A 25,187-nucleotide genomic window follows, 5' to 3' on the forward strand; every position below is an offset into this window, starting at 1 on the left:
ACTAATTTCACTTATCATAATGTCGTCCAGGTTCCTCCTTCTTATAGTAAATAGCAGGATCTCCTCGCATTTTAAGGCTGAATAATATACCATTGTATATATATACCACAGTTTCTTTATTCATTTATTCACTGATGGACACCTAGGCTGTTCCCACGTCCTGGCTATTGTGAAGAATGCTTCAGTGAACGTAGAAGTACAGATATACTGACAAGGCCATGATTTAATTTCCTTTGGGTGTATGCCCAGAAGAGGGACTGCTGGGTCATATGGTAGTTATTGTTAATTTCTTTGGGAACCTCCATTCTGTTTTCCATAAGGGTTGTTCCAATCTACATTTCCACCAACAGTGTACAAGGGTTCCTTTTTCTCCACAGAGAAAACCCTCGCCAACATTTTTTATCTCTTGACTTTTTGAAAATAGCCACCCTACTGTGTGAGGTGCTAGCTCATGTCATTTGGATTTGCATTTCCCTAATGATTGACAGTGTTAAGTACCTTTTTATATGCCTATTAGCCATTTTTATGTCTTCTTTGGAGAAGTGTGTATTCAGGTCCTTTGCCCAATTTTTAATCAGGTTATTTGTTTTTCTACTACTGAGTTGTATAATATGAGTTTTGGGGTTTTTTAAATACATTTTGGATATTTACCCCTTATCAGATATATGATTAGCAAATATTTTTTCCCATTCTGTAGATTGTTGTTCATTTTGTTGGTTGTTTTCTTTGCTGTGCAGAAGCTTTTTAGTCAGAGCTCACTCTCTCAACTTCTGATTCTATTTGACCTTAATATTATTATGTATTTGAACACAGAGGAAAGTAAAGTACACCAAGGCACTCATCACTCAGGTAAATATTAAAGTTTTGCCATTCTTGCTTCTTTTAAGAAAGAACAATTTTAGATGCAGTTAAAATCCCACTTTTTTCCCCTCCCCTATTCCATTTTTTTCCTTTTGTTCATATTGTATGTAGGTAGCACTTATCCTGAAGTTGGTAGGATTTCTTCTAGTCCAAGGCTTTGTACCTTTACCAGATGTGTATACCTTCAAGATCCTGCTTTAAAATAGTTTCTGCAATGGTCCTCTGGGTATAGGTGTTATTTCCCTCATTTTGCAGATGAAAACACTGAGGCTTAAGTGATGTGACCAATCATCATGCTGCCTGAAAATGGCAAAGAGAGGACTGTATCTCTAAGCCTTGGATTAATTATTGATGTCCTGGGATATTTTAAATCTCCCCCCTTCCCTAACTCCTAGGTGATTTGAGAATTGAGGTATATTTCATTTAGGTATTTGGGATGTGGAAAGGAAGGACAACTTGAATAATTGACACTTCATAATTGTCCAAAAGAATTATAAAAAAGTTTCCTTTTTTCATCCTTCCTCCAAGAAGCATGTTTCAGTCAATTCAGGCTGAGATAACAAAATACCATAGACTGGGTGGCTTAAACAATAGAAATTTCTCTCTCACAGTTCTGGAGGCTGGGAAGATGAAGATCAAGGCACTGGCAGATCTGGTGTCTGGGGAGGGCCTGCTTCCTGCTTTGCAGATGGCCATCCTCTTGTATCCTCCCATGGTGGAGAGCAGAGAGAGAAAGAGAGATCAAGTTCTCCTGTATGGGCAGTAATCCCATTCATGAGGGCTTTACCCTCATGACCTCATCTTATCCTAATTACCTCCCAAAGGCCCATCTCCTAATACTACAACATGAGGGTTAGGATTTCAACATATAAATTTTGGGGGGACTGCAAACATTCAGTCCATAGCAATGCACTTCATGAGTTTTATGTTTAAAAAAAAAAAAAGTGGCTGTCTCATGGGAAAAAATTAGCGAGAAAATCCCTTGTTATTATTGAACTCAGAAGGGTATACAAGTCCTGAGATATGCTAAGTGCTATGTTACAATGAGCCTGCTTTGATCATAGTGTCTGTTGTCCTGGGATTTTTGTCCTGTGTGCCAACAGTTGTTATCTGCCTGATCGGGTCTTGGAGCACAGCCAGATATAGCTGACCAGTGATCAGATTAGGAAATTCGCATCAAGGGTCAGAGGTCAATGACCCAGCAGGGGTGGGGATGTCAGAAAAAGTCCTAAGGACAGTCCTGATGCAGGTGATGCATTAGACATGGGTTTGGATCCTGCTGAAGAATGCTGAGATTACTTCCTTACCTACTTAATCTCAATATTGTCATCTAGCAAGTGGAGGTGGGGATAAGCCCTTCTCATAAAGCATCATTGGGGATTTATTTCTGAAAGTACCTAGTCCAGTGCCATGTGCATAAGTGGTGCACAATTGATGCTTGTTGAACTTGTATCTGGGAGCCAGAATGTTGAAACTGGGGTCGAGAGTCAGCAGATTATTGTGGTCGGGAGTGAGCTGAAGCTCTGAGCATCAGGAAACTTTCAAGGTGTACACACATAACTGCATCTCAAGGGTCAGAACAGGCAACGTCCCTGGATGCAGGATGTCGGACCCTGATGGAACCACGGTCATTCAGATGTGGGCATGAGTTTTGGGTAGGGACTATCAGTCCTTTGATTATTTTCCTGTTTTCCAGTAGATTTTGGTGGCCATGCTATCAAGTGGGTTCAGGTCACTGCAACCAACAAAATTTTATCTGTATTTGTGTTCTAACGCCATTGCATGGGGAACAATGTAGCCAAACGGCTTTGAGGGCTAGCTTTGAAGTCACTCAGACTTGGGCTTGAACCCTGGCTATGTGATATTGGACCAGTGTAGCAACTGACTTGAATCTCAACTTCTTCATCTATAAAATGGGAAGGATAATACTTAGCTCACAGTGTTGCTATGAGGATTAAATGAGAGAATGCACGTACAGCACTTAGCATATAGCTTTGCAGGCTTCAGGTGATCAGCATATGTAGTTAGGGAATAGAGCAGAATTGAAATTAAAAGAGTTTGTTGTGGTACAGAGAAGTCGAGTGTCATCTCTGCAGTCAGATGCTTGAGTTTTAAATCTCAGTCACATCACCCACTAGCTGTGTGACCATCAGCAAGCTGCTTGATCTCTGTGCATCTCTGCTTTCATTTGCAGAAGTGAGGCAGTAATAGTACCCACTTTATAGGATTGTCTTGAAGATTAATTTATAATCTGAAAAAAACAAAGCGAAAAATGGTAACAAAGTTCCCTGCATATAGCAAGCTCTTCGAAAGTATAAGCTATTATTAATTGTTCATTATTTTTAATACTTACTGGCAAATAATTAAAGGCAACTGAAAATAGGATGCAATGCTTCATGAAACAGAAAAGCTTCCATCACTGGAAGTATTTGGTTGGAAAGTAGCTTAGTGGGGATTTAGTTGTGGGGATTCAGATGTTGAGAAGATGGAAATATTAGAAAACCATCAAATTCCTTCCTGCATGAGACAGGAAGGACAGTGTGATGGCTGCTTACATTCAAATTCTAACACTGTCACTTACTAGCTGTGTGACCCTGGTCAAGTCCCTTAACTTCTCTGTGCCTCAGGTAGGCCACTCATTTGTAAAAAGGGATAATAATAGTTCCTACCTCATATGGCTGTTATCAAGATTAAAAGGCTTGAAATACAAAGAGTGCTTAGAACAGAACTTTTTTTTCAAACCTGAGATTCTTTGTCTCCAAGCTCCCTTCCTTCCTTTCTGTTTCCTCTCTGCCTCCTTTTCTCCTGTCCTTCCTCTCACTTTCGGCCACGGAAACCAGGAGTCACATGGGCCCCTGTTGCTTCAGAGCCTCATTTAAGACCCAGCCCTCAGGCTGGCTCGTGACTGCTAGGGGTGACTTTGCATTTTAAGTTGTTTGTTTGGAGCTTGCACGTCTGTCTGTTGAGAACATATTTAGGCAACAATCTGTCAACCCTATAATGAGGGTCTGCTAATGAGGCTCCTGACAGATGCTTTTTATTTACTAAGATGACAAATGCCACCACTTGGCTGTGCTTGAATCATTTCAAAGGCCAGCGGACTCATTATAGTCATCAATACTTGCCACGCCGAGGCTCATTTTGTCAGAAGACTGTGTGTAATTTGGATTTTTGTTAATTGGATCATTTGAATCATTTTTGATATTCCTGAAAAGAGTCTAAAAATTTCTATCCCTTTACCCATCCCTGCATTTACCTGTTTTGCAATGACTAACTTTTACAAATCACGTTTTAGACATCATTTGCTGCTCTTATGACTGTTGTTATTTTAGGATGTTTGCCAAAATCCCTGAGCCTTTCTATGTTCCTAAGGCAAGGGTTGAAAACATGTATATGACCACAGGGCCGAGGCAGGTAACAAAAATGAGGAATGGGCTGGGTAGAGTCTGGTGGATCAGAGTCACCTGCTGTGTCTCATGGGCATCAGCCAACTGCAGCCAGGAGGCTGTGCTACCAGCATCACGGGGCTCCTGAGTTTTCAATAGAAGGAGAGAATTTGCGTCTTCATGTGAAATCCCTGTATTTTCAGATATTGTTTTAAGATATTAACAACCAGTTCAACAGATTTTGAAGACAATGACTTCCAGACTTTGATCTGTACCTAAGGTCTAAAGCAGATTGCAGTAGTTTCTTTGCTAGTTAAAGACAAACAGACAAAACCAAAATGAAACAAATAAACATCAGGAAGGAACTTGTAAGGATAAATGAGAGAACTGCTTCTTTGCTTTTTCTTTGCAGACTGGTATAGAGGATACCTCATGAAGCACAAAATGTTACAGGTAAGGTCAATTTGTTTTTTGGGGGGGACAATACTGGATGTCTTTGCGTGGCCCTGTCACCCTACCTGGTCTCCCACCATTGCTCCTCTGCAAGCTGAACCCTCTCCTCCCTCATTGTGTCCTGTGCTTTCTGACCTCTAGGTGCTCCCTGTGCTTCAATCCCTTCCCCTTTTCTTTATTCTTTAAGGATGATCTCTGGTGCCTTTCCCTGAAACCTTTCCTGGCACGCCACTTACGATTTCTCCTTCCCTTGAGTCCCTGTGGGATTGTGCATTTTTTATTTGAAATTTACCTTCTACTGCCTTCCTTTAGAGCTGTTTGGGGCATTCATTCATCTCCTCACCTAGGTATCCAACATGATATAGAAAGGCAGGACCAATCTCTACCTTCAAGGGGCTCTTTTGTTCTAACCCCACGTTACACTGTCATCTCCACGAGATGCTTTGCTCTCATTTGCTCTCATGGTGTCTAGCACAGTGACCATGTGTCCCCACTGTGTACATTGGTTGAATTCCTAAAGGAATTTTCAAGTAATTGATGAACTTTTCTTGTTAGCTGAACCAAGCTTATGGATCAAGGAAACGATAGAAGTTTCTCCCTTCTTTTATGTTGCATTGGGAAGCACGATTCTACTCTGTTCTCTTAAAGAACAACGAAATAAATCCCGGGAGAATAGGTCTCAAATCTAACCAGCCCAAGTGCAACCAGGGGTGCTGTTGCTTCAGGACCAGTTATTCCTGACCTTCCAGTTGTTCTTGGCTGTGAAGGGCAACTGCTTTCCAGGAATTGGGCAGGAGAGGGGGCAAATAGAAATCCTTGTTTCATTTAAAGTGAGTGGTTTAGGTCATCTGTCAGTCGGTGCTCCCTTCCTGCCCATCTGATGGTTTGAGTGTCCACAGTGGGGTTGGAACCTTCTTTGGGATCTAGGGCAACTGATGGAAAAATGCAGGGGAAGCTAGACCTAAACAAGTAGATCTAGAATCTATCCCTTGCTCTTTTGTGGATTATTCCTTTAAAATTTAAGGATTTTACCAGTTAGTGGTTTTTGGAAAAAATCCTGAAGACCTAGAGTAAGTCATTTCTGTAGGAATATGTCTTTTTAATCTTATTTTATTTTGTTTCCTACAGGGCATTTTTCCTAAATCCTTTATCCACATCAAAGAGGTGACAATCGAGAAAAGAAGGTATTTGCTACTCTTGGCCAGACGTGACCCTCCAGTGGCTCATGGATGTCTTTGTCCTGTTTACTTTGAAAATCTGACCCGGCAGATCTGAAGGGTGCTCAGCTCATCTGTCTTCTTCATGCCTGTGTTTATTTGTGTCTGCTTTCCCTTACTCTATGGGAGATCTAATCCACACTGATTCCTGCTCAGATCTGATTCTGAGAGGGTATCAGTCAGTTTGGAGAATCAAACTTTTCACTGGGGGCTGCCTTTGCACTGTACTAAAGCAGATTAATCCTGAATAATGAGGATGAAGAGCCCACCCCAGTGAAGGAGGACATTCAAAAGAAAGCCCCTGTATTTGCATAATGTAATTGGTGTGGCTATTAGACGCAGTTTAGTTTAATGTCAAGATGGCCCTTCTCCGCAGCTGCAGCTTAATGCAAATTTGCCAGCGTTTTAGCTTGTTAGCACCTGGGTCTCAATTTCACACCATTTTCTCTCCCCCCTTAAATAGAAATACTGAGAACATCATTCCCGCAGAAATTCCTCTGGCACAAGAAGTGACGACGACACTTTGGGAATGGGGGAGCATCTGGAAACAGCTCTATGTGGTGAGACTCAAAACGCTGCGCCCCGGGATGGAGGCTTCTTTCAGTCTTCAAATTGGTTGAAGCTTGGAATTTAGCCATTAGCAGAGCAGGCCAAGATGGCTTTGGTGACATAGCAGGACACACACTATGAGGATGAGGACATCAAGGCCCAGAGATGTTAGATGACTTTCTCAAAGCCACACAACTAGCTAGTGACAGAGCCATAATAAGTGAGGTGTGGTGTGATCCTTACATTTTTAAACTAGTGCAAAAGTTGTCAAATTTGAGTATGCATAAGAATCACCTTGATGGCCGTTACGAATAAAGCTTCCTCTGATGGGGCTGGATAATCTGCATTTTTAATAAACTCAAGGGATTTGACTTGGTAGTCTGCTGATAACACCTGGAGAAATACTGTTCTCATGTATTAATTAACTCATGGCTATTTTCCTTAGATCTATGAAGAAGGTTTGACCCTGGAAAAATGAAGAAGACATTTTGCATTGTTTTCCCTGTTTTGAAGCAAATCTAATTTTAAATTCTCCTTTGATGCTCCAAAGCTCCTAATGAAGGCAATTAGCTAAGCAAACCAGTAAACGGAGAGGAAAAATGTCCACCCAGGCTTCCTGCGTATTTGTTATGTTACAGTGCTGTGCGCAGATGCTGGTGTGTGCACACGATTTGTAGACTTACCTTTTATGGTCTTAAATGTCAACTGCCATGTGGACAGTTCATCATATGTGGTAATTGGCACATCCAATTCTATAAGTTCCCCAAAAGTTGCTAGGGAAGTTTAGGCGGCAAGCAGTATGCTTGTGTCTAAAGTGATTTCTCGTCCATCTCCACTACCCCTTTTAAAACATCACCTGCTCGTATGCCATAGAACTTGGCATTTTCCCTTAAGAAACCTTCAGATAGCAAGTCCGTCATGCCCTTTACCCTAGCAAAGTGATCCTTAGATATCTATTATGTCAGTATCACCTTCATGGACATTGCCATATCTGCATACCACCTGTGTGATATTTGCCTAATACCTCAATCAGCTTCCTTTTTAGTACACTTAAATCGATTTACTTAAGAAACTTTATGGCATGCCGCATCATTCAAATAACAATTCTCTGACTCCCCAACACCAACTGAATGCCCTGCAATTCAATTCAATTCTCACACTGATGACCTAGAGTTAGCACCAGACTCCATAAGATGGACCTCACTTTGCATGCAACTCACAAGTCCCAGGTCCTAGGGTACTCTCACTTCTGTTGGACTTGGCTACTACACCTATCCTATCCTCACGGGAGCCCCTCTTCCTACTTCAGGTTTCATAATTTGTTAGCACAAGTCACAGAACTCAGGAAAGTGCTATACTTACAATTACAATTGAATACGGTTCACGAACAGCCAAATGGAAGAAATACATAGGGCAAGGTACAGGGAGGCACAGAGCTTCCATGTCTTCTCTGGAGATGCCACCCTCCCAGGAAACTGATGTGTTGTTTACCATCTGGGAAGCTCCTCGAACCTTAATGTTCAGGAGTTTCAATCAAAGCTTCATTACATAGGCATGATTGATGAAATCATTGGCCATTGGTGTTTGAGCTCAATCTCCAGTCCTTCTCCCCTTTCTGGAGGAGGTTGGGAGTGGGGGAGGAGGAGAGGAGCTTGAGGTGGAAAATTTCAAGCCTCTAATCAAGTGGTTCGGTCCTCTGCCTACCAGCCCCCATCATGAAGCTATCTAGGTGCCAACCAAGAGTTGTCTTATTAGCATAAACTCAGGTATGGCTGCAAGGGGCTCGTTATGAGTAACAAAAGACATTCCTAACTCAGGATATTCCAAGGGTTTAGGAGCACTGCACCAGGAACCAGGGACAAAGACCAAATACATGTATTTTTTTCTTATACCACACATGCTTTCCCAAATAGAAAGCCAAAAGTACTCGGCACAATTAGAAGAACACTATTCAGATAAGTACAGTGAAAACAAGACAGTGTTATTAGATGCATGCTATAGATCCAGTCAAAAACTCTGAGCCCAAGACCTTCTCTCTTTGTTAAAAAAAGGAAACTAACAAATGTGCAAGAGGTGTTTAAAGACATACTACCATGAAATGGCAACTTTCTCTTTCCCTTAAAAAGAAGGATGGAAGGAGAGTGGAAGAGAATGACTGTATGAGTCAGTGTTATTTGATGTTGTATCTTTGTACCACCAAGAGCAATCTTGGGTCTCATGAGTTGTACACATGCCTCACTTAGGAGAATTCTGCCCTAGAAACAGTCCTTTCTCATCAGATAAATGGCCCTGGCTCCCAGCCTTGAAGGGCCTGAGCCTGGAGACATCCGTTATATAAGCAGATATTCATGACATTTCTATCCAAAAAGCATCTTTTTGGATAAAAGTCAGAAATTGCCCTTTCTTTAACCAAAGTGATTATTGATTTTGAGAAACCCCTATCGCTCAGGGGAAAGAAAGGTATCAATGACTAAGACCATCACCCACATCCTTTGGAGCTGGGTACTGTTGGGAGAGAGGTGCAGGCCGTGGCCCCTGAACGTGCTTGCCCGACTTCAGCACAGCTTGCCAAAATAGATGCCCATACTCCTTCAGCCCAGGTAATTACGGATTGTTTCCTGTCTCCTAGGCCAGCAAAAAGGAGCGTTTCCTCCAGGTGCAGTGTATGATGTACGATCTGATGGAGTGGAGGTCCCAGCTCCTCTCAGGAACTCTGCCCAAGGACGAGCTGAAAGAACTGAAGCAGAAAGTCACGTCCAAGATTGACTATGGCAACAAGTAACCTCTCTTTCCTCTGAAAAGTTGCTTTCTTCCCCCACTTATGCCCCTTCCGCCTGTGCTCCCTTCAGAGATTGGTTTCATTTTTAGATGCGAGTTTGCCGCTTTCTATTTGGGAGAAGGCTGTTGCCAATGACCGTGCTTGTGTGCCTTTGTTATCACCCAGGGACCCAGGGACATGCAAGTGGAGTGAAGGCTGGCTTATGCGGTGGCTATTACTGGGCTGAGAGATTTAGGACACTCATTTAACCTACTTCTGAGGGGCTGGGGAGCACAGTCATGCTGGTTCACTTCCAGCTTAGCTGTCATTTTATCCCTGCGTTTACAAAACTCTCCTTTAACTCCCAGTGTGAGGCTTAATGTCTCTCCTCAATCCTAAATTATCCAAGCCACATGCCGTCAACTAACTCACATGCACAATAACAAAAGTGATTCCTCAAAAGGAAGGAGAAGCAGAAATTGGTTGGAATTTGAATGCTATGATGTTAAGGAGAAAACGAAACGATTTGTTGAGGCAGGACAGCCCGCTGATAATAATAGCAGTGATCTTAGTATTATAACTAACACTTAATCAGAGCTTATTATGCACCAGACTTGGTGCTGTTTCACATTCATTGTATCAATTAATTCTTATAATAACTCTATGGGGCATGCCATTTTATTATCCCCATTTTTTCAGATGAAGAAACCAAGGCTCAAATAGGTTAAGTAACTTGTCCAGAGTTACACAGCTGGTAAATAGCAGAACCAGAATTTAGACCCAGTCAGTCTGGCTCCAGAGTCCATGGGCCTCTCTACTCTGCTGCCTAGATAGACCTAAGAACTGTGAAGACCTCCCACTCTCCTGGTTTTTTGAATATTCTCCAAACATCCTATTCATTTGTTCATTCATTCCAATAGCAAGCATTTATTGAACACATATGGTTGGCTGAATTTTCTGCTAGGTATGGGAGTATAAAAATAAAAGTCCCTGTCCACTAAGGGACAAAAGTCCAGTTAGGAGTAAATTACAAGTAAGTTTTTAATATGTGTTGTAGTAATTTTGATGGCCTAGGAAACAATAGTGCTCTTAATTCAGCTTGGGGAGGTAAGTCTAGGAAGGCTTCCTGGAGGCGGTGACCACTGAGCTGAATTTTGAAGGATAAAGAGTTGTTAAGCAGACTTAAAACAAAAAAGGAAGGGCAGCGGTTCATGAGAGAGCATGGGACGTTCAAGAGACTGAAAGTAGGTCAGAAGGCTGGAACATAGGGCCTGAGGGGGAAGTAAAAAGATTCCATTTAAAGAGTAATTAAAAACAAAAAAAAAAAATTCCCAGAAGCTGGGCTTTCTTCCCCTTGTCACATGTGCTAGCAAGAGGATCCAACTTACAGCTGCTTCCCATCCCAGGAACACAGTCCCTCTGCTGGTTCCCCTGTTCACATCTGGCAAGTGTGTCCAAATCTTCTTATAAAGCGTGTCAGCCCAAAGTGACAGGAAGGGTTTGCCACATAGCTGCTGCTGCCATTGGTGCAGTGGTGTCTTTAGCTGAGCACAGTTGCAGCTGAGAATGTGAGGACTGAGAGCATTTTGCTGATTTCCAATGACATCTGTGACTTTCAGATATTGTTTCCTCAATGGGGGTTCCTGAGAAGAAGGACCGGGGATAGAAGAAATGATCACTGCTCACAGGAAGGCTTCCCTGATTTTCCCCTGCCCACCCCTGTCTGGGTTAGGTGCTCTTGCAGATCCTTAGCACCCAGAACAGCAATCGCCTCTTTCTTGTTCCATCTCCCCTGCTATTCTGGGAGCTCCTCTAAGACATTGACTGTCAAATTCATCCCTATGTCTGTGCCTGGAACAGGGTCTGCACACAGTAGGTGCTTAGTAAGTGATGACTCAGTGGAGGAATGGTGATGATGGGAAAAAGAGGGTCCTCTCTAAACCAGGCTCTCCCATGCAGCATCCCTCTGACCCAGCTCTGTGCTTTCAGTTTCAGTCCATTTCTTTTGGGGAAGTGAGAGTTGCCCTGCCACAAAGACTGGGGCCCCAAGCTAAGGGGATCCTCTCCCTTCTCCGACAACTTCAGCTGGAAGTGAGAGAGAGCTGATCCCCTTAGCACTGACCTGGTATCTTGGGGGCTCAGGGCTCTGACATGGCATGGCTGGTGTCTGAGCAGAGCATCAGGAGCAGCATGAGGAACGTTGACCTCCAGCTGTAAGAGGTGGGGAAGCACCAGGTAGAGCTGAGCTTGGAGGAGGGATCAGAACCAGCCTGATTAGGGGATTTTGCCTAAGATGCAGTGGAAGGTGAACCGGGCAGTGTAGCTCTGGAACTCAAGTGCTTAAGCACTGCATTCTACTGCCTCACAAGGTCTCTGCATCAGTAAGGTGGCAGAGACATGAATAGACACTTTAGGTGGGAAATCATACACACCATGAGAGGAAGAAACATGGACAGGAAGCTCGGTGGAGACGGGGTTGGGAGGCAGGGCAGGGGCGATGATTACCCTGAATCTACCAAGACTAGCAGGGAATAGTAGGTGAAGTGAAGAAGAGAAACTCAGAGACAGAGAGAAGGAGGAAGGTGGAAGGAGGTGAGAGATGAACATGAACTTGGAGAGGAAGGCAGATGGGGGCTGGAACCCTAAAACTTGAGTGCCAAGTGAAGAAGTTTGGATTTGTCCAGAGGGTGATGGGGAGATGTGGCAGGAGCCATCTCTGTTTCCTTTACCTTTTTTTTTTTTTTTAAATGCATACAGTGGGGGCTTCCTTCCCATCCTCATCTTGGGTTCATTTTGTCACTTTCTTAAAGGGAAGAGAACAGTTGGCAACCTTCTGAAGAGAAAGTGTCAACATGCTCTTTTCTTTAAAATGAACGGTCGCTGCATTCAGGGTGGCGCTGTCCCATGGGAGGACAGCCTCTCCTGACCCCGGGCCATGGAAATTGCATCATTTCTGCCATGACCACTAAAGCTTCCAGGGTTCCAAGTGAGATAATCGACAAGCTCTTTGGTATCCAGGGAGTGAGGAATCCTCAAATGACTTCTCCAAATCCCAAGATAGCCAGACCTGGGAAAATGTTTTATTCATACATTTTAGAACCGAATCCTCTCTGATACATTTTGAAGAGAAAGAGCTAGAGAAATCTTGGCATTAAATTATGGATCAGCTGTGCTCCATCTTTTCCAAAGTCGCCTGGGCCTCTGCTCAGCATTAGCTGAGTGCATTTTCTCCTCCTCAGCACCACCCATTGGGCAGCGTGGCTGTGCAACATTATGAGTCATATCTAGCTGGAAGTTAATTTCCTAATGAATGTGGACACACGGGTGAACCTTGGCCCCCTTCCGTTCGCATTTGGATGAGATGAGAGATGCGCCTCTCAATTCGATTCTCAAGTAAGAGATGAAGACTTAGCCTCCTTCATTTATCCTTATTCTTCCAAAATCTGGTACTCAGTAGTGGTGCTCAAGCAGGACCATTGTTGGCCTTCTCAGACTATCCATCAGCCACCTCCTCCTGCCTTGTTTGTATGGATAACTGAGGTGCTCCATCTCAACAGCAAGTGCAAAAGCGGTTTAAAGTCAAGGCCTCTGCAAACTCCCCACTGCCCACCCCATATATTGCTCCTAAGCTTCTCCTATCTAGAAAGTATACCATAAAGGTCAAGAGTGCAGACAAGCATACCATGTTAGTTTTTAATAGTTGTATGACCTTGAGCAAATTAACTAGCTTTGGTCTTTTCTTCATCTGTAAAATGGGGATATTACTAGTATTCCCCTCATAAGGTTGTTAGATTAAGTGCATTAATCTGTGTATAGCACTTAACGTATGAGAACATTTTGCAAGTGCTGTGTGGATGTTTGCTGTTACTGGTATTGTTGATGCCAGTCAGGATGACAGATGTAGTTGAAACGAATCAATACCAAACAGGAAAAGCTCATGGCCTGGAAGTCAAACAGCTGAAGAGCAAGCTGTGGATAGCAATCAATATATATGAGATTCCTCCTGCTCCACTATCCTCAAATTTTTATTAAGTAATATGAGGTTACTTCAAAAAGTTTATGGAACGAATCATATTATCTTTTAATTTTATTTTTCCACAAACTTTTTGAAGTAGCCACATATATGAATACCTTCTGTGTGTGTGTGTGTGTGTGTGTGTGTGTGTGTGTGTGTGTGTGTGTGTGAGTAAAACATTAAACAAATTGAGACAAGGCGCATGTATCCACTGACATCTCCACCCCTCCCAGCCTTAGGCTCCTACCTCTCCTCACAGGTCACCCGTGCTGGTAGTTTAGTCTTTTTCTGTCCAGATTTTTCTCTGCTCTTTGTTTCCCTTATACATGCACTGAGGTAACAGATCTTCCCCGGTTTTTGTTTGTTTGTTTTATTGTTATTTACTTATTTATTTATTACATAAAATACACTGTATGCATCTTTCCCTACTTGATTTTTTTCACTGAGATATGTCATTAAATATATCAACACTGTATAATATTTTTTAAATCCTTCTATGTGGTATTCCATTACAGATTACAGTTTATTTAGCCATTTTCTCTTTTGATAGATATTGTGCTTTTTTTCAACACTTTGCTGATGCAGACAATGCTGCAACACACATCCTTGTTCCAGTGTGGGGTGTTTCAGTTTAATATCACAGGAAATGTACATTTTTAAAAAACTTAATGCACTCTGCCATAGCATCTTTCAAAGTGGCTATACTACACTGATTTGCATTCCCCAGCTGTGTCTGAGGCTATCCGTGTAGAGGTTTTCAATGCAAATATGTGATCCTCAGAAATCAGTAGAACTTTCTGGTAGAAACTTCTCACCAGTGTGCTAAAGGCCTCCTATGTTGAATTTCACCTCCAGTTTTTGCTTTTCAGAATCCTTGAGCTTGATCTGATTGTCAGAGATGAAGATGGAAATATCTTAGACCCTGATAATACAAGCATCATCAGCTTGTTCCATGCACATGAGGAAGCGACTGATAAAATCACAGAGCGTATCAAAGAGGAAATGGTGAGTTTTGTTAAATAGGCTTTGGCCAAGTGAGGCAGTCATTTAGCACATCATAAACTCAAAGTAATAGGCTAATTAACCAGACTGTGTATTATTCAAGGGGCCATCTGTCCTATGACCTGAGATGGTCAGTAACCACACTCATTTTATTGTGTTTCTGTACTCTGCAATTCATTCAGCATCCATCCCACAGGTAGTTAAATCCCACACAAATTTCCCAGCACCGCACTCTCCCGAGTGAGCCACGGGACGGCCCCCACACAAATTTCCTATCTCTTGGAGCTTTTAGATTACAGAAAGGAGAAGAAAGAGAATAAAAAAGTAAAGAATGAAAAAATTAATTTTAGATGGCAATAATTTTCTAAAGGCAAGAAACTAGAGTTATGTGAATCAGAGTCAATCAGGAGCTACATTTAAAAGGCATGGCCAGGAAAGGCCTCTCTCAGGAGCTGACACCTTACTTCACTACCTGTGAAGGTACCAGGCCTGGGAAGATCTGAGGACAGGGTGTTCCAGGAGGGAAAGGCAAGTGCAAAGGCCCTGAGGTAGGACTGAGTTCTGATTGTTCAAGGAGTAGGAAGTCTCCTGTGGATGGGCATGGTGAGCTGTGGGAGAGTGTAGGCAATGATGCAGAGAGGTGGATAGCAGGAGCCAGCTCTCAAAGGACCAAAAGCATTATGGAAAAGAGTTAAGATGGTATTCCAAGTGTGCTGGGAAGCCAGCCTAAGATTTCAAGGAAGAGTTAACATAACCTGATTCATATTTAAAAAAAAATCTTAAGCTGCAGTGTATTATTTGAAAGCAATTTTAATTTTTAGATTTATTGAGGTATGATTTCACACAATAAAATTCACTTATTTTAAAATGCACTTTAATGAATCTTAGTTTTGGGTAAAAATCCACCACAATCAAGATATAGAACAGTTGCATCACCCTTAAAGTTTCTTTGTGCTCTTTACAGTTGATCCCCTTCCCCAGCCCCAAGCCCCAAGCCACCCCTAATTTGCTTTTCATCACTATAGCTTTGCCTTTGTAGTTTTTTGCATTTGAGTTTTTTTTTTTTTACTCAGCATGATGTTTTTGAGGTTCATGTTGTTGTGCATTTTAATGTTTTGGGCCTTTTTATTGCTGAGTCGATATACAACTGATCAGTTGTTGATGGTTTAATCATTGACCAACTGTTGGGTATTTGGGTACTTCCCAGATTAGGGTATCATAACTAATGATGCTATGAACATTTGCAAACAAATCTTTGTGTAGACATGTTTTTTTTTTTTCCTTTGGGGTAATACTTAGCAGTGGGATTTCTGGATCAAATAAGTGTATGTTTGACTTTTAAATTGTCCTATTTCCCAAAATGACTGTGTATTTTGCATTCCCACCTGCAATATATGAGAGTCCCACTTGTTCCTGGTATTGTCAGTCTTTTTAACCTTAGCCATTCTAGTGGTTGTGTAGTGTAATCTCATTGAGGTTTTAATTTTCATTTCCCTGATGACCTGAGATGTTGAGCATCTCTTCATGTACTTACAGGCTGTTTCCATCCATATCTTCTTTTGTGAAGTGTCTGTTCAAATATTCTACCCATTTTAATTGGGTTGTTTTTCTTATTAATCAGTTGTAAGAGTTATTTGTATATTCTTCATACAAACTTTTTATCAAATATCTGTTTTGCAAGTTTCTCCCAGTCTCTGCTGTGCCCTTTCATTTTTCAACATTCATCTTTCAATGAGCAAGAGTTATAGTTTTGATGAAGTTCACTTAAGCATATTTTTTCTTCTATAGTTTGTGGTTTTTATGACACTAACTTTACAAGGAAGGCTGGGTCAGTGGTAGTATTTCCCAAGAGAGGAAGATTAGGGCCCACAGAGTCAAACTGACTTGACTCAGATTGCAGAATCTTTCAGTTGTAGAGCTGGGTGATGCTGAAATCTCTGGGCTTCAACCTAAGTAACTCAATATACGGGACCATCTTTCTGTTGTTCTGAGTGGTGCTGGGCTAATTTTCTCCATCTTCCTTCTTACTTTCTTCCACTTCTCAGTCAAAAGACCAGCCAGATTATGGGATGTATTCCCGGATATCCTCATCCCCGACCCACAGCCTCTATGTCTTTGTGAGAAACTTTGTGTGCAGAATTGGGGAAGATGCTGAGCTCTTCATGTCTCTCTATGACCCCAACAAGCAAATGGTCATAAGGTACGTGTGTTCAGTATTGCTTGGGAAGTTGGAGCTGGCAGAGCGCAGGGCATCTTTTCTTTCCATTGTCACTCGTGGAGCAATTCCCACCTGGAAGAGAAAGTGAGCCTAACTGAGAATGTGGAAATGACTGCTTTGGAGGGTATGGGAGTCAGGTGGAAGTATTACTTGCCACCAAATTTGTTCCACAGTGGGGTTATGGTTACACAGTTTTGTCAATATGTTTTGATTACTGGTAAACAACCAGAAATAACAAGATTCAAACAGGCAGCATTGGAAAGAATGAAGATACCCACTTTTGAAATGGGATTTGAGAAATGCATGGTGAAAACTCCAAATCCTCTGGCAGCAGCAGGCTATTAGGATAGGCTCTGAAATCTGTACAGGTTCACATCATGGCCCCACCATTTACTCCTTCCTAAGCTTGGGTGGGTTGTTAATTTTCCTTAGGCCTGAGCTTCCCATTTGTAAAATGTGAGTGCTGACCTCACGGGGTCATTTCTTTCAGGCTTTAATGAGAAAAAGCACATGAAACACAGATCCTCACACATGGCACCTGTTCTACAGGTGGCAGTGGCTGTTATTATTACTACTTTAGTTAATTGTTCTTGGGAATGGAGGAAGTGAGGGAACTTCTGGATATTTCAGCTCGAGGAAGGGAAAACACCTTTGGGAATCTCCAGGAAAGAGACTTGCGTGCACCACCAGCCCATAGTGCTGGCCTTCTGGCCTCTTCTTGTGGCTCAGACCATCCTTTTTCCCAGGTGACCACTGCCTGTCCCCTCCAGTAAGGTTTTGGGCCAACACGGGCTTTCATATTTGTGGTTACCAATTGGTGCATTAGAATAGAGCTGGAGCATGGTCCCTCTGCCTTTATGGAAAAAAATGGAGGAAATGATGTCATCCTAGCTTGATTGTTATGGTGATGAAATGAAATACTTTGCAGCGTCTAGTGGATAGTGGTGCTTTAGTCCGTAATAGCTCTCCTGGAGACATTTATGAAACATGGAGGGGCTGTCAATCTAGGAAGACTATTTGAGATTTGTATATGATCTCATCTAATCCTCATTTAATCCTCATTACTCCATGTCATTAGGGTGAGAAAATGAGGTGCAGGGAAGTCAGGAGACTTCCCCAAAGTCACACATTCTTATAATTGGTAGAGCTGAGGTTCATACCCAGGTCCATCTGACTCCAAAGACAAGCTATTTTCTACTTTAGTCTGTCACCAAGGAATGAGTTGTATTAAATATCCTGAATGGTTCTCACTGGGGTTTCAGCACCATTAATGTAGAAAGCTACTAGGTACCCAAATTCCTAATATTAAAAAGTCAGCTCAATTGAACTGGCTTGGCCTGGGTGGACACTGAGAATGAATGTACCTTGTCCCTTAGGACCAACCTTGCTTGTAATGGTTTGTATGTCAAAGACCCTTTGCTGTTCCCTGGCAGTTACTCCCAAGGCACCTGTAAGAAGGATTCTTAAAGCACTCATAGGACCCTCCCTGCCTCTCAGAAAATACCAGCACTCCTCCTGGCTGCATTGACAAGGTTGCCTGGTTCACTGGCCCACCTCAGTGACGGATGGCCTGAGCCAGCTTTGCGGAGGGCGGCGATGGATCAGCACGATGGCAGCTCTGTTTCTGATGTGCCACGCTGGATGATGTGCTCAGTGGGGCGTGCCTGAGTGATGCCTCTGAGAATGCCAGAGACACAGCAGCCTTCAGGAGAGAGAGGGACACAGAAGAGAAGGACAGAAAGGGAGGAAATCAGTGAAAGCAAAAAAGAGGAGAAAACAGAGAAAGAAGAGGCATGATACAGAAAAGGGGCAGGGAAATCTCGAAACACTCCCTGTCAGTCTGACTCTGGCTGGCTGCTCCTTCCCTGAGAAATCTTCTGTACTCCTGCCTGCTCTAGCCAGGGTTGACATACGATGGACAACAGGCCATTTAAAGCATCCTTACTGTTGCCCAGATGTGGGCTGGGGAGAATTCACTGGGATTGATCTTTCAGTGTTTCAATGTTGGGCTGAGTTGTGGTCAGATTTCCAGTGGATCCCTGAAGGGATCTGGTTTGGGAAATTTAAAGTAAATTTTTGTGGGGTAAAAAAGAAGCAGCTCAGATATCAGGTCAGGGGTAAGGCTTATGTCCAAAAAAAGTTCAAGGGAGAGTTGGAATAGTCCTTCCCCTTCGCTGAGGGGAGTGTCATTTGGAGGATGTCTCACCTGTTTTGGTGCCGCGAGCCTTCAGGTATTCCTGGACAAGGGTGGATGGGGCCAGCTCAGCCCTCTAGATTGCTTTTCTTATTTATGATAGTATTTCTCTTTGAAGAAAATTGCTCGTATCTGCTGTTTAGACATAGCATTCTGGGTCACTAAGGGACTTGCTACATGTGATGGAAGGTACTGGAAAATACCCAAGCATTTTACTAGGAATAGTCCAGAATAATCAATGAATTATCATTAAAAAAAAATTTTTTTTTTCTTGGATGGAGACTTCCTGGCTAGTTTGCTGCAAAGTACACTAATTTTTTTAGATCTTACTGAAAGAAAAAAAAAAAGGATGAAAAGGTACATTTAACTTGGTTGAGTTTTAACCACTGGTTAAGCCAGGGTTGTGTTCATTTTTGCTGTTGGCTTTATTTCCCCCTTGAACTTTGCTCAGACAGCTGTCATTGATCGTCTAGGGGTAAGTGGAGAGAGGCGAGCAAGACATTAGAGAAAACAGAGCTCTAAGATGAAGGCAATTCCCCTTAACTTTGCTGAATTCTCTTATTATGCCTTTTTGGGCTGAGTTGGTTTTTGAGCTTTATTTTGTTTATTCCTAATTCAAAATAATGGACATGTATTTGGCACCATGTATATGCTCCAGGATGGCATGGAAACCTAATGACTCAACTCAGCAATCTGTTCTGAGGTTCTTCTAAGTTCAATTAGTGCTAGTCTTCTCGTTTTCCTGGCATGGCTGGACTGAAGGGTATGAACCACCTAGGGTGGTGGATGGTTGTGAGAAGATATGAGATAGTAAATAATCATTTGTCAGAGCTGTGTGACTGCCCCCTCACAAAACTTTTCGTTAGGTTTCCAGTACTCTTAAGATCAAGTCAAAATCCTTGAATGGCCTACAATGCGTACATGGTCTGTCCTCTCCCTCTAATTTTTCTCTTACCACTTTTCCCTTGAATCTGTTTCTAGATGCATCAAGCTTCTTCCCACCACGTGGCCTTTGCATGCATGTGTACTTTGCCTGAAACATTTCTGTTTCCTACTCTCTTTTCCTGACCAATTATATCATTTCCACAGGAGAGTCCCCTGACCACCCAGACTAAGTCAGCCCCTTCTAATGTGCATTCTCACAACTTCCTGAACTTTTCCTTTATAGCACGATTGCGTATAAATAGTTGTCACAACTGCATGTAAATAATTATCTAAGTGTATCTCAGATAATGGCACGGCCCTGTATTGTCCATCACAGTATGACATTCCATTCAAGAGGACAGTCCTACATTCAAAATCATTAAAATTAATTAAAATCATTACTCGGTCTCTAAAGGGGAGTAGGCTGGAAAGGGCAAACATATTCTTAATGTCCAGCAAGACATACTAAAATCTTTTCTCCCTTTGTCTCTGCCACTCTCAATAACAGAGTATGAAGCTGTGCCAGAATTTGCGTAGCAGATGGGGAAGGGAAAGAGGTTGCAAATACACATGTTTGTAATTCTTTGCCCTGCTTGTCTAATGTCTGGCTCCTGACATGACTGTGATCTCTCAGAGGGAAGGACCCCATCTGTTTCAAACACTACCATATCCCCAGCAGCTAGCATGGTGTCAGGCACATAGTAGATGCTCAGTGAATATTTTTACTGAATGAATGTCAAGCCTCTGACAATAACAGGCTGACACTCTTCTTCCAACAGCGAGAACTACCTGGTACGATGGGGCAGCAGGGGCTTTCCGAAGGAGATTGAGATGCTGAACAACCTGAAGGTGGTCTTCACGGTGAGTGTGCACTCTCTTCTCATCACCACGTTCCACACTCACAAGGATGTGATATTGGAGATGACGGTGGTCTGTTGGTCAGGATGGAGCATGGCCCTGGTGCAGAGCTGTGTTCTAGGCTTTATGCAGAGGTTCAGAGCTGACAGAGGACATTGTGTACCCTGAGGAAGCTTTTGGGAAGATGGATCTTCTCCTCCTCTCTCTTTCTTCCTCCCTTCTTGTCTTTCTCACTTCTGTACACTGAGAACACAGGCAGAGTGCTACAGAAACAAGCACAAACCTCTGAGCAATAATGCCTAGGTGAACTGGGTACAGCAGCTATTTCGATTTTCCAGTTAATTCATGGTTAACTTGAGTTCCTTTCTTCGGTTTAGGCCTTTCTGAAAACCTTTCTAAAATATAACAGAAAAAAATAATTGATCCTTTCTAGAACATTGACTGCCTTGGTAAACTGGGTATTTGGAACATGATTAAGTCATAGATGACTAAAGATCTGGCGGGTTCTTAAGACATCCTTTTAAATGGTGGTACACACTCGGAAAGACATATGTAGAAATGTTGAAATCAGTTCTTACTTGGATGATTTATTTTTGAGGGTAAACCTGGCTTATTAGCTCTGAATAGGGGAAATGGTGGAAAGAAAGAGAAAAATAAGGGTTAAAGTTTTCAGCAGGGACCCCTCTGTTGTCCTGTTTTCTCAATGTTGTGTTAAAAATGTGATCTTAAGACACCTAAGGATATTAGTATTGTTTGCAAGCTCCTTTGGGGAGAAGACCATTTATGAGCTTTTTCACTAAATTGCCTGTATTAGCAAGGGAAATTACAGAGGAGCCAAGGAGGGATTTGGGCATTGACCAAAGTGATGGGTTTGATCCAGGAGTGACCAACATGCTAGATTAACCTTCCTTGCTCTACAATCATTGTCCAGTTACAGCCCATTAAGTGCAATGTCTAATGTTACATTGTGATTAGATTGGGGTATAGCTGATTTATTTTGTTTGCTATTTCCTGAAAAACGGGCCAGAGGCATGGAATAGAATCATAGTTCCTAATTGCTTAGACAAAGTTTCCTTGGCGTATATAAATGTACCTCAATTGTGTTTATCTATTATTAGTTAGAAGGAGGAGACTATTTATTTTCATGATAAATAAGAGAGTCCCACAGGGCTTCCTGATTAAACCACGAGACAGATGTTTCATGAGATGGAGAAAGACGGGGAATCAATCAGTGGGACATTTTGCAGAGAAACAATTGGTGATATAACATGAAGGAAAGGGCATCAGTAAATTTGTGTCGTGCAGTATTAATGAGAATGCGATCCTGCCTTCATGGATTTTTGCCTGTGCCATACACAATTCTCAGAACAAGTGAATTTGGGAACCTTGGTTGTTTGGTTCAACAGGCTGATGCTTCCCTCTCTTGAGATGATCAGAGTCTTCCTTTCGGGACAAGGAAGGTCATGGTGCTCTCACTTCTTGTACTGATTCAAGAGCTATCCATTGAGTACCTACTGTGTGTCAGCTCTGTGATGGGAGCTGGTGATACAGCAGAATAAGGTGAGGAGGCCTCTGCCCTCCCGGTGCAATGGAGAAGGGAGGATTCTTGTTGTAAATAAACGAATGAATAAATGAGAGCAATGTTGGAAAGCAATCTAAGCAACACAGATAATTAACAGAGTGATGTGATGGCATTTGACTGGAAGTTACTTTCAACTGGGTGTCAAGGTGACGTTTAAGGGAGAGATGAGATAAGACTTGGCAGGCATGTGCCTTGCTGGCCTTATTTCTCTCCTGTCTGGATGTTAGCTCTTTCTAGTTTCCTCTTAGGGGGCAGGTCTCCAACTCGTTGAGCCTGAGGAGATAGCACTTGGGTCTGGCTATTTGTTGGCTTTTCCTCTGTCTGCTTTACATGTTCATTTTTCTCAGCCCTATAAGAGCAAAGCAGCATTTACCATGAGGTTCCCTAATATTTAGCCCAGTTTGGAGGTTGCTGCTAACATGCAGGACACAAGAGTGAACAATAAAAGGAGTAGTAATGAATTACTAAACCAGGTGACACTTGTTTCAGGTTCCATTGTCCTGCTTCCCCAGTACGTTCAAGTTTTGTAAGGCCAAAGTAGAAATGACTGGGGACACCACACTCTGGAGCACAATTCTGAGTGAGGCCTGCCCAAATACACACCCTCCTGAGAATAACCTGTGCTCAAGCATTTTGCTGTAGTTTACATAACGTTAAGATCCTCTGGTGCCAGGAGGTCTCCAATGAGGCAGCTCTCAAAGATCTGATATTTTCCTTTGAGCAAGTAAACTCTTTTCAGAGAGATGGAATGTGGGCTTATCTAGGAATCTTACAGGTTTATCTGGTGTATTAGTTTGTTTGGCCTGACTGCTATAACAAAATATCACAGATTGGTTGACTTAATTTATTTTCTCAACAGAAATTTATTTTCTCACAATTCTGGAGGCTAGGAGTCTGAGATCAAGATGTCAGCAGGGTTGGTTTCTTCTGAGCCCCTCTCCTTGGTTTGCATATGGCTATCCTGTCCCTGAGTCTTCACCATGGTCTTCTCTCTTGTGTGTCTGTGTCCTAATCTTTTCTTCTTATGAGGACACCAGTCATATTGGATTAGGGCCCACCCAAATGACCTCATTTTAACTTAATTACTTCTTTAAAGACCTTATCTCCAAATGCAGTCATATTCTGAGGTACTGGAGATTAGGACTTCAGTATATGAATTTTGTGTGTGCGTTGGTGGGGGGGCGAGGGGGAGAGGGACATGATGCAGCCCATATAACATCTAGGAACCTTTCAGGTGCCAGGGCCTCTGTGGCTCTGGAATGCCTCTGAAAGACACCAATTTCAAAATATTTCAAAAATATGAATAATCCTAACCAGAAGAAAGAAGTAATTAGGGTTGAAGGTCATTAAAAGGAAGCAGGATTTGAGTTTTTAAGGATGAAAAGGATTTGGATATATAGAGGAATAAAAGGTAAGTATTTGAGGCAGAGGTATAGGAGGGGGGTGGTTAGGAAGAAAGATCCGGAGTTGAAAGTGAGCCTTGTGTGTTTGTGGAGCAATAAAGAAATCTTTGTGACAAAAATAGAGTACTTGCATGCAGAGGATAGTGGGGATCAGTTGGATAGGACTGCTGGATGTATTAGGTCTAGGCTCTTTTACGTCAACTGGAAAAGATTAGCACTAATAAGGTAGGAAATAGGGAGCTATTGACATTGTAGGGGGAAAGAAATGAAATAGTAGATGTGGCTTCTAGAGATGAGTTCGTAGGAGCTTTCAGGATGGATTGGAGGAAGGAGTCAGGCAGGACAGAGGAGAGGCTCTTGCAGCCATCTGAATGTGAGATCATTGGGATCTCAGACTCAGATGTCTACAGCAAGGCAGGGATGCAAAGGGGAGGGGCTCCTAACCTGAAAGCCCTGCTCCCCTTCCTCTCTCCCTACAGCAGTGAGACCTTGGAAAGGGAAGAAGCAGGTGCCCCTTCCTCCAGCTGGTGGAAAGACAGTCCTTGTATCAGTCAGTGTTCTCCAGAGAAACAGAACCAAAAGGATATAAGTGTTTGAAATTTGTAGGGCAGGCCGGCAGGCTGGAAGCTCAGTCAGGACTTCTGCACTAGAGTCTTGAGACAGAATTCTTCCTTTTCTGGGAAATAGTTTTTGCCCTTCAGGCCTTCAACTGGATGAGGCTCATGGACATTATGGATGGTAATCTCCTTTATTAAAAGTCAAATGATTGTAGGTGTTAGTCAGGTCTATGAAATACCTTCACAGCAACATCTACACTAGTATTTGACCAGTCATCTATGCACCATAGCTTGGGCAAGTTGACAAAAAAATTTTAACTATCACAGACCCCAAGCAGGAAGGTCTGGACCGCATGGGGGCCTTACCTTATTCCCGGAGACTCTGCATACCCCGCTCCCTTCCTACCACACGAGCCACAGTGCAAGGCTGGGGATGGCTGTTTTGCTTGGGTCCTGGCCCGGATGTGAGCTGATAGCTCCTTCCCAGTGCATATGCCCACATGGGTATTAACTTGGAGCAGAAGAAGCTGTTTCCTAGCAAAGGCAGGCCAAGAGTTCTCGCTCTGATGCCAATAGCATGCCTCGTTGTTCCTTCCCCTGCTTATCCCAGTTGGCAGGGGGCCCGCAAGAACACCAAAGCATTAGATTTGAGCAAGGAAGTCAGATGCTGGGGTACGCAGGCTGGTGTTCCCTCCTGTGTGAGTTTCTGATGGCGAGGCAGCTACAGTGCAGTAGCTATGTTTGTGGTGTTTGGTGTAAGAGTGACTGGTCTCAAAGCCCAGTGTCTCCAAGGACTAAGGTTGTGACCTTGGGGAAGCCCCTTTTCTTCTTTTTGTCTCAGTTACCCCATCTATAAAATGGAGATCTACTTAAAAGAGTTGTTGGGAATGAAATGATACAATAATGTATGAGCCACTCAGTACAGTGCATGACACATTAGTGTGGTTCACCAGTTTCAGCTTTCCTCCTTCTAAACATGTTACCAAGACCCCAAAGATCCGTTTGCTCACTGCCCAATAGCCAATAATCGAGAGCCAAGTGTTGGTGTAAGGAAAGGTGGCCTTTAATCAGGAAGCAGGCAGCCTGGGGAAATGGTAGACTTATGTCTCAAAGACCATCTCCGTCTCCCCCAGGTTTTCCAAAGGGTTTTATAGGGGTCTGTGGTGGAAAGTTGATTCATAGTGACCAGTTGGGAATGTGCAGACATGCT

The 25,187-nt window shown here is 42.7% G+C and overlaps 1 protein-coding gene across 1 annotated transcript in view; it reads left to right on the plus strand.

Annotated features, from left to right (window-relative positions):
* DOCK2 (dedicator of cytokinesis 2) overlaps positions 1-25,187 on the plus strand; it is a 396,194-nt gene that overhangs the window by 6,768 nt on the left and 364,239 nt on the right. Inside the window, exons 3-9 of the mRNA XM_063087676.1 lie at positions 4,660-4,700; positions 5,829-5,884; positions 6,381-6,477; positions 9,096-9,244; positions 14,109-14,244; positions 16,287-16,441; positions 20,357-20,438. Coding sequence (XP_062943746.1) covers positions 4,660-4,700; positions 5,829-5,884; positions 6,381-6,477; positions 9,096-9,244; positions 14,109-14,244; positions 16,287-16,441; positions 20,357-20,438 — 716 coding nt within the window. The remainder of the gene's footprint in view (positions 1-4,659; positions 4,701-5,828; positions 5,885-6,380; positions 6,478-9,095; positions 9,245-14,108; positions 14,245-16,286; positions 16,442-20,356; positions 20,439-25,187) is intronic.

This window comes from Cynocephalus volans, chromosome 2, assembly GCF_027409185.1.
Source record: "Cynocephalus volans isolate mCynVol1 chromosome 2, mCynVol1.pri, whole genome shotgun sequence".
Classification (NCBI taxonomy): Eukaryota; Metazoa; Chordata; class Mammalia; order Dermoptera; family Cynocephalidae; genus Cynocephalus; species Cynocephalus volans.